The 9,309-nt window shown below is 34.5% G+C and overlaps 2 protein-coding genes across 5 annotated transcripts; one reads left to right on the forward strand and one right to left on the reverse strand.

Annotated features, from left to right (window-relative positions):
* The first annotated feature begins 464 nt into the window (after positions 1-464).
* Positions 465-3,032, forward strand: LOC104235696 (actin-like). 4 transcript variants are annotated; one of them, XM_009789504.2, is made up of 5 exons: positions 465-555; positions 1,021-1,092; positions 1,194-1,587; positions 2,032-2,645; positions 2,795-3,032. In XM_009789504.2, exons 2-5 carry the CDS (start codon positions 1,033-1,035, stop codon positions 2,858-2,860), a joined length of 1,134 nt encoding a protein of 377 aa, XP_009787806.1. In that variant the 5' UTR covers positions 465-555; positions 1,021-1,032; the 3' UTR covers positions 2,861-3,032. The 4 variants fall into 4 exon arrangements, with proteins under 4 accessions (XP_009787806.1, XP_009787807.1, XP_070012420.1 ...); XM_009789505.2 differs by having other exon boundaries at positions 483-581; XM_070156319.1 differs by having other exon boundaries at positions 485-555; positions 966-1,092.
* A 48-nt stretch (positions 3,033-3,080) lies between these two features.
* Positions 3,081-4,007, reverse strand: LOC104235698 (uncharacterized). The gene is made up of 4 exons (XM_009789508.2): positions 3,895-4,007; positions 3,688-3,810; positions 3,448-3,609; positions 3,081-3,372 (listed from the first exon to the last, which is right to left on the reverse strand). Exons 1-4 carry the CDS (start codon positions 3,999-4,001, stop codon positions 3,081-3,083), a joined length of 684 nt encoding a protein of 227 aa, XP_009787810.1. The 5' UTR covers positions 4,002-4,007.
* Positions 4,008-9,309: the final 5,302 nt, after the last annotated feature.

Raw genomic sequence — 9,309 nt, forward strand, 5'->3', positions numbered from 1 at the left:
GTCACTTTATGTAACGACTGATTTGGTGTGATCGCGTCGTTTCCTTGTGTTTTTCTCTCAATCTCACCTTTCATTATTATTAAATAATTTTATTTTATCATTTACCCTACCTTTTTATATACCATCTAATAATTTTTCTTTATAATATTGTAAGTTTATTCATTATATTACTGATGTATGATACCATGAAACGACTGCAAAACGACACAATCCATCCAAACATTATATTCATCAAACAATACAGTATAATATATGATACAATATATGGATCAACCATCCAACCGAGTTGTAAAGAAAAAAAGAAAGATATGCCTAGGCTAAAAGAAAGGAGGAAATGGGAGAAAAAGCGAAAGAAGAGGGAGAGAGGTGTGGCGACCACTTAATGATGGGCCCCACGAGGTATCAGTTAAAATGATCCAACGGCTGAGATGTCTTGCCCCTCTTCAATATATTGTCTTCCAATATCTTCTCTCGAAAGAAAAAGGCTTGTCGCCATTTCACATCCCTTTTTGCCTAGCGATACAATACATCTTCTCTCTCCAATCCCAAAAAAAGGTGCAATTCTTGTGCATTTTCCTTTGGTATGATAGCTACATGTTGATCCTTACTTGTCGTTTTTCTTTTGTCGTTTCATTAGTTTCGGTTGACCTATGGAAGAAGGAAGATAAAATGATCTTGTTGGATGGTTCAGCTATATTTATACATACTTAGTTTGAAATGCTATTCCGATGGATCTTTGCTTGACATTCATAACCCTTTATTGCATTTCTGACTCACATATGGATCTCCTTCAAAATACTGATTGATATCCCTATTTATTAGCAAAAGGCTCTCAATTTCTGCTCTTAGTTGAATTTTGCTGTGGTTTCTGGATAGATTTGTATTTGATTAAGAAAGCTCGACGCGATCATTTGATTACTGTTAAGGTTAATTGTCATTTTGAATCATCAAATTTTCTAATACAGAAGCAAGATAGATGGTGATTTTTATCTTGTACTGAGGCTTCAGTTTTGGATGTAGAAAATAGCATAGATGGCAGACGGCGAGGATATTCAGCCACTCGTCTGTGACAATGGAACTGGAATGGTCAAGGTTAGCTGAAGTCTATGTTGTCCTATAATATTGTGTTACTGATGTTTGTTAACTTGTGATTTATTGTTTTTGAAAAAGCTTGAGACATTCTTATTATACAGGCTGGGTTTGCGGGAGATGATGCTCCAAGAGCTGTATTCCCTAGCATTGTTGGACGCCCCCGCCATACTGGTGTGATGGTGGGCATGGGTCAAAAAGATGCCTACGTAGGGGATGAAGCTCAGTCAAAGCGTGGTATCTTAACCTTGAAATACCCAATTGAGCATGGTATTGTTAGCAATTGGGATGATATGGAGAAGATATGGCATCATACTTTCTACAACGAGCTCCGTGTTGCCCCTGAGGAGCATCCGGTCCTCCTAACTGAAGCACCTCTTAACCCCAAGGCTAACCGTGAAAAGATGACCCAAATTATGTTTGAGACTTTCAATACTCCAGCTATGTATGTTGCTATCCAAGCCGTCCTCTCACTGTATGCTAGTGGTCGTACTACTGGTAATAAATCCTTACTTTTTTGTTAAGTTATTATGTTTTTACTATGTGAGCTGTCAAGTTATTGATTCTGCTACCTTGAAAAGACCTTACGGGCTTAGCATTACAATTACTATTTACTTATGGGATAAAGTCCTCGTATGATGCATTATAATAGGTTGGACTGATGCAGATACTGCAAAGTTCTTGTTGTTTGTATTTCGAGAATGATTGTCTTAGATGTACCAAAGTAGTAATCTCTTTTTCGTTATCCTTTGCAAAAACCAATGTCCAATGGTGATTATAAACTTCTTTACTTACCATCGAAGAAACTGTTCATTTGTCAGCTTACACAGGGATTATGTGATTCACTTGTTATTAGAGATATTTGGGGCATTGGACCCATATTTTCTTGCATACTTAGGAGCACTTCAGATCATTGCAACTAATTATTTCTTCTCTCTGCAGGTATCGTGTTGGACTCTGGGGATGGTGTTAGCCATACAGTCCCCATCTATGAGGGTTATGCCCTTCCACATGCCATTCTTCGTCTTGACTTGGCAGGCCGTGACCTCACTGATCATTTGATGAAGATCCTCACTGAGCGTGGTTACTCGTTCACCACCACAGCTGAGCGGGAAATAGTGAGGGATGTGAAAGAAAAGCTTTCTTACATCGCTCTCGACTATGAGCAGGAACTGGAGACTTCAAAATCTGGCTCTTCTGTCGAGAAGACTTATGAGCTTCCTGATGGACAGGTGATCACCATTGGTGCTGAACGTTTCCGATGCCCTGAGGTACTTTTCCAACCTTCAATGATAGGAATGGAAGCAGCAGGAATCCATGAGACCACATACAACTCTATCATGAAGTGCGACGTGGATATTAGAAAGGATCTTTACGGAAACATAGTGCTTAGTGGCGGTTCTACTATGTTCCCCGGTATTGCTGATAGAATGAGCAAAGAGATAACTGCTTTGGCTCCAAGTAGCATGAAGATTAAGGTTGTGGCACCACCAGAGAGGAAATACAGTGTCTGGATTGGAGGCTCTATCTTAGCATCCCTCAGCACCTTCCAGCAGGTTTGCTTTCCCTTCCCCCCTTCCCTCCCCACCCTCCTCTACCTATAAGAAAAAAGTCACAGCGGTTTTGTCAGTCTGTCTAATAATTACTTAAATGGAGAAGCTTGAGACAGTTGCTAATGCAGTTTGTATGTCTTGTTTGTCTGCAGATGTGGATAGCAAAGGCAGAGTATGATGAAGCTGGTCCGTCAATCGTTCACAGAAAGTGCTTCTGATTTTCCAAGAATAATAATGTTGGTGAATGCAAAATACTGTCGAAATGCAGCATCTTATATTCTAGTTTTATTTTCTGTATTTGTTGTTCTCTGTGTTTGATTGAAAGGAGTTGATTGTTGGATGATCTTATTCTTTTATTTTTATTGATTTAGAAGTTTCAACTTTCCATAATCATATTTCAATCTCATTGATAAAGAAAAGTAATACTAGTACATGATTTCATCCTGAGGTGGAAAGCAAGGAAGCTTGGCTATGATTATTGTCTCTATCACAGAATGGATGGTGATCCCATGTCTTGTCATCACTAATTGGATCATTGAGAGCACTTCCCAGCCTTTGTTCAGTATTGCACCTCTCGGAAATGGTCGGACGTTTGCAGAAACTCCCAAACCCTTTTATTCCAACAGTCACTTTTCGCGCTCTGTCTCTCTCTTCTTTCAGGAAGCTTCTGTCTTCCAGTAGCATTATGATCCTCTCTGACATATTTCTAACACTTAATCCCCAGTTAAACCTGCATTGCACAACACATATATAATGCTAGTAGAATATTGAGAAAATGGAAAGCAAAGTGTAAATAAATACCAACCCTTTTTCATCAACATATTGAAAACTTGCCATCTGTGTGATACCATCTTCATCACTTTGAAACTCCTCTGCAATACTTTGTGGTCCATGAGTTAGCAGGTATTCCAATAACGTTAGAGCCTTATAAGATGACCTCCAATTTCTTGTCTCAAATTTCGACAATCTGTGCACATACCTAAAATGAATGAATTCCAAATCCAGGCAATTTAAGTACAAATAATATAGGTCTGGCCATACAAACCTCTTATGCAGAATATCAACGATCCTCCAATAATCATCAACTTCAAAGGCTGCACGTGATATTAGTCTCATGGTTTGCATATTTGGTGCACTCAAATCTCCATTTGTTGCTTCTTCTGCCAGCCTTTAATACAAAAATGATAAGTAAGAAGAAACTGACTGAAAATTAAAGATAAATCAATGAAAGTTAGTTTTCAAGAAAAGTTACAGTTGAGGAGGAGTAACATCTGTAAGAGCCAGTCGAGCAGTCCTGATTTTCTCTTTGAGGAACAAGGAAGCCTGCCTTCTGAATTCATGCAACACAGGAGAATCCATGTCGAATTTGTTATGGGGATAATCGATCAACTGAGATATATATATATATATATATATATAGTTAGAAAGAATTGCCGATGGAAATACAACTAACTATTCCATTAACGTAACAAACAACAACTACTTTATAAAGTGGATTTGCGTATGTAACTGAGACTAATGGAACTATTAGGAAGGCTTCAACATTTGACAATTAGATATTCTAAAGACAATTACCGCAACGTCATAATGGAACTTTCCATTTGTCAAATGTAATCAGGCAGCTGCCTTGTCTTCAAGTGGTTGTTTGCATTTTTCAGCATTAACTAATTCCTTCAGCGTTAACAAAACAAGAGGAAAATACTGCTTTATAGTACCATTTTTACCACTGCAAACAAGTACAAAGTAAATTTAAGGAATTTTCAGTTGTCAACATTTCCCTTATGGTCCTGTCCGTTTGGTTATATAATGCAAGGAATGTAATGTAAGGATTATTAATTCAAGGGATTCTAATGGAAAGATTATAATATGGCTTGCTATTGTGATGTAAGAATTATTTATTGGGAATTTTACATAAATGTCCCAAATAAGTTTTAACTTATCAATCTCTATCCATTAATCCATTAATCATAGACTTTCCAAAACTAACCAAACACATATAAAAATTGAAAATCCAAATAAATAAGGTTCTTCTCCAATAATCATATGCAAAGATCTCCTTCCATATTTTTAAGCGTGATCGGCAACATTAGATGCAACCCGAAAAGAAAATTTCATGGATGAGGTTGCAAACAAAGGGATGAAGTACAATATATATACACATACACACACACACACAATATTCTAAATTCTAAGCAAAAAAGGACCTTTTTCAGTGTGTATGGTTGAAATTCATTGAAAATATATAAACGAGTCAATATGCAAATTTTGAGAAAGATTGGAGGTGACTTGGACTAATTTAGACTTTTAGTATCAAAATTTGTAGTTAAAATCGAGTTCAAAAAATTCTTCTGCGACACATGTATCAAACATGTATCACACACAGAGATATACATGGATATACATGTGATACCTATTTGATACAAATATGATACATAAATCATACACAGAGTGATACACAAATTATTTTTGTCATGTTTCATCTCCTACTTCGAATTTTCAATTCAAACCACCTCAAAATTCCGCCAAATCATCCCAAAACAGAGATTCAAATTCCTTAAAATGTACTCAATCTATTCTAATAACACCCACTCAAAATAAAGAAAAACTGACCTTGTTTTAGCTACAAATAGCTAATTGGCTAATATTAGTAATATTTGGCTAATATTAGCAATATTTATAAATTTGACCAATTTTTGTAATAAGCTACTTATAAATGGACATAGCTGGTAGTTTTCCTATGGTTTGTTGCAGTAAAAGTTATTATATAGTGTAAATTTTAGAGTATGCTTAACCAAATAAAGTATTGGTTACTTCACAAAAGGTCATTTTTGTCATTTAATTATATTACTAGTCTCCGAATTTTTAATCCATATTCTATCTCGCATAAAATAATACATAAATTCTTGCATAACTTTTACATGTGTTAGTTATGAGAAAAATAACAGGTGGAACGATATATTGTATAAAATAATGTTAACTTCATGTGAAAGGAAAGGTGAAACCAAGTAGTGTATTGACAATGTTAATTTTTGTGCGGAGATTGTTTTTGGAATTTTTATCTCCTATAGCAAAGGTTAACACCTTATTTATTTTAAATAAGTACCATTTAAAAAAATTATATTCTATAAATACCTTACGGTTTATAGCAAAATATCTAATTTTGGTACCTCCTAGCTCTAAGCCACTAAATACGTTATTCAGTTACACTATTTTATTTCTCTCTCTAATTTGGTACATGTCATTCTCTCTTCCAAATAATACCGGATTCATTAACCGACCACCACTTTTCTTGGTGACGACAACATTGACGGATATGATGCCTTCTCACAAATACCAAACCTCAAAATCCAGTAACTATCAATTACCAGAGAATCAGCCATGGTATTCAACGCCAGAGCTTAAAAGGAAGAAGAGGGTGGTCAAATATAAGATATATTCCGTGGAAGGAAAAGTCAAGAAATCATTCAAAAATGGTTATCGTTGGTTCAAACATGTGTCAGAAGCAATGTACAGGATGCGTGGCAAGTGAGACTCAGGGTTTTTGCTCGACGGCGGATTCGCCGGAAATTAGGGTTTGTTCTTGAACAAAGACGACGGATTTTGGGGCTGAGCAACTTGATTTTCTGTTAATATATTTCAATGTATTTTCAACGTATCACGCTGTATTTTCATGTATTCATTGTCTTTTTTTTCATTGTAATTCAATGTATCTCGTTGTATTCTATGTATTTCATTGTATTCACTGTCTTTTTTTCTCATTGTATTTCAATGTATCCCACTGTATTCATATGTATTTCATTATATTCACTGTCTCGCTATATGCCATGAATGTATTCATATGTTTTTTTAATTAATATAATTTATGTATTCAGATGTATTATATAATTTCTCTGAAGATTGCTATGTTTTGGGGGTATTTTTCGGTTGAGAATCTTTTTTATAACTGAAAATAAAAAATTTGTGTGTTATAATTGAGTTTGTTGAGTTATATTAGGAGTCTATTATGTTAATTGATTCACTTTCCGTTTTAAAAACATTGTAATCCCCTATTTCACGTCGTGAATACAGTCGAATAAAGTCAAATACAATAATCTGTCCAGCTGTAATCCCATGTTTCACTCCATGAATATAGTCGAATACACTCGAATACAACAACTGATTAGCTGGACTTCCCTGATTCACCCCTATTTTTGCTACTGTATTCATGAATATAATAGCTTAAATACATCTTACAACCACAGAAAAGGTATCCGTAATATAGCAAATGGTATCTATAGATGGCTAATTACTACTAAAAGATAGTATTTTATGAAAATTTCCCATTGTTGTTTCCATTTCTCCCAACCAAACATCATTAAAACAATCATCTTTATTCTTAAAAATAATTATAATTACATAAAAAAATCGCAAATGTTAGAGGTGAAGGATACCTACCACATGAACAATCTTCTCTTGTCAGTTCGGTGGTATTATTTTTACCAATTACTCTTAGAACTTCCGTTCTTTTATACAGCTTAGTGAGAAGGCGCATAAGATATGAGGTATCAGCTCTAGTTTACCACTCATTCTCAACTTCTTTTTTGAGTAAATGACAATGTATGGCCTTTCAAAAAAAAATTTAGCCAATATTTTTTAGAGAAACTTTCAGAAACCACTATGTTTTAATGGTTATTAATTAGTTGTAGCTACCATTTACTATATTACTTCATATAGCTATGTTTTTAGGTTTTTTAGAGTGTATTCGATGTATTTAAGCTATTGTATTCATGAATACAGTAGCATTTCTAGGCGTGAAACAGAGAATTACAGCTAGACAAATTTTTATATTCGACTGTATTCACGGCATGAAACAGGGGATTACAGCTAGACAGATTATTGTATTCGACTGTATTCACGATATGTATTTGTCAATACAGTAACGTAAATAGCGCAATTCATGGTCTATTCAGATGTTTTAAATGGAAAGTGAATCAATTAATATAATAGACTCTTAATATAACTCAACAAACTCAATTATAACACATAAATTTGTATTTTCAGTTATAAAAAGATTCTCAATCGAAAAACACCGCAAAAACATAGCAATCTTCAGAGAAAATATGCTGAATATTTTTTCCAGTCGATAAATACAACAAAAACAGAGCAATTTAAATACATATATACATCTGAATACATAAATTATATTAATTAAAAAAAATATGAATACATTCATAGAATACAACGAGACAGTGAATACAATGAAATACATGGAATACATCAAGATACTTTGAAATACAATGAAAAAAAAGACAATGAATACAATGAAATACATGTAAATACAACAAGATACATTGAAATACATTGAAATATATTAACAGAAATTTCAAGTTGCTCAGCCCCAAACTCTGTCGTCTTTGTTCAAGAACAAACCCTAATGTTTATTTTCGCTCAATTCGCCTGTCCGTTTCTAGGCCAACAACACTGCCACTGATCTATGGGCAGATAGCATATCAGTAAAGTCATTTTCTCTAAAGGAGTGGAAATCTCATCAAGATCTAAGCACTAAAGAGATGAATGAATAAGAAATTCCCTATTTTCAATAGCACACTGCCTTCAAAAGGAAATACAGGTTTGGAAAGGAAAATAGCAGTACTGCTCGCGTTGATTGAGAACACTTTAAAGGAATGGGGATGCAATTTCGCCACTTCTTCCTCAAATAAAATTACAATTTACAAACTTCAATTGAAACAAAAAAATAGCCTCCAGATTGTTGATTCCATGAAACAGAAGAGAAGACAAAAAAAAGGAGAATTTCCCTAGAATTTCATAGGCTAAGCAACGTCTTCATACTCTTCATTATAAAAGTGAAACTTATTAGCATCCAAATGGAGCAGGGTGCCAATTCAACGGCCATTAGAATGGGGTGGATCTTTCTCTCTAGGGCTTGATTTCGACATTGATTCTGAACCCCAGCCCACTGACAGTGAAATTTTCGCGAGACAATGGAGATGAATCAGTGAAGAATAGTAATTGTATTTATGGAGAAAAACTGGCATTGAGAGAGAGAGGGTGGAGAAAAATCTGAAATAATGAGAGAAAAAAATAATACAAAGAGTATTTTATGGCTTAAGGGTAGGAGATAACTATAAATAGATATTTGGCTATAAAAATCAGAAGGTAGCTATGAAATATAATTTTTTAAATCCTTATTTACTTAAAATAAATAAGGTATCAACCTTTGATAGAGGTAAACATTCCTATTTTTTATCATTGATTCGAAATGGCCTTCCGGCCCAATTTATTTAAAAGTTGTAGCCACCTTCGATTCCCAATGTATTTCTCTTCCCAAGGCCAACCTTTATTCCTATTCTCTTTCCCTTTCTTTCATAGTATGTGATGCACAACTTTTTTTCTCAAGACCATTTTCATTCTCTTTCTTTTTCATTTTATCAAATTAAATCTGGGTAATTCATGAGGGAGTTCATTTAACAAGTTCAATAGGATCTCAAAGTTCTACAGAAAACTCATTTGTAAAGAACATATGGAATTCCTACGTTTAAATGAGTTTCCAGAAAGATTCAAGAACTTTCAAAAGCAAAATTGCCTCGTCTATGAAAAGTAAAAGGAGAAACCAAAGTTTAATAGCTGCAGAGGCATTGTTGAACTCAATATTAGATCCAAAAATGGA

The sequence above is a fragment of the Nicotiana sylvestris genome, chromosome 9 (genome assembly GCF_000393655.2).
Source record: "Nicotiana sylvestris chromosome 9, ASM39365v2, whole genome shotgun sequence".
Classification (NCBI taxonomy): domain Eukaryota; kingdom Viridiplantae; phylum Streptophyta; class Magnoliopsida; order Solanales; family Solanaceae; genus Nicotiana; species Nicotiana sylvestris.

Excerpts from the sequence above, each read along its gene's own strand:
- LOC104235698 (XM_009789508.2), bottom strand. The coding sequence starts at position 4,001 with ATGGATTCTCCTGTGTTGCATGAATTCAGAAGGCAGGCTTCCTTGTTC. Across the intron at positions 3,811-3,894 it reads GATGTTACTCCTCCTCAACT|GCTGGCAGAAGAAGCAACAA; the intron begins GTAACTTTTCTT and ends TTTGTATTAAAG. Across the intron at positions 3,373-3,447 it reads CAATATGTTGATGAAAAAGG|GTTTAACTGGGGATTAAGTG; the intron begins GTTGGTATTTAT and ends TGTGCAATGCAG.
- LOC104235696 (XM_009789504.2), top strand. The coding sequence starts at position 1,033 with ATGGCAGACGGCGAGGATATTCAGCCACTCGTCTGTGACAATGGAACT. Across the intron at positions 1,093-1,193 it reads ATGGAACTGGAATGGTCAAG|GCTGGGTTTGCGGGAGATGA; the intron begins GTTAGCTGAAGT and ends CTTATTATACAG. Across the intron at positions 1,588-2,031 it reads TGCTAGTGGTCGTACTACTG|GTATCGTGTTGGACTCTGGG; the intron begins GTAATAAATCCT and ends TTCTCTCTGCAG.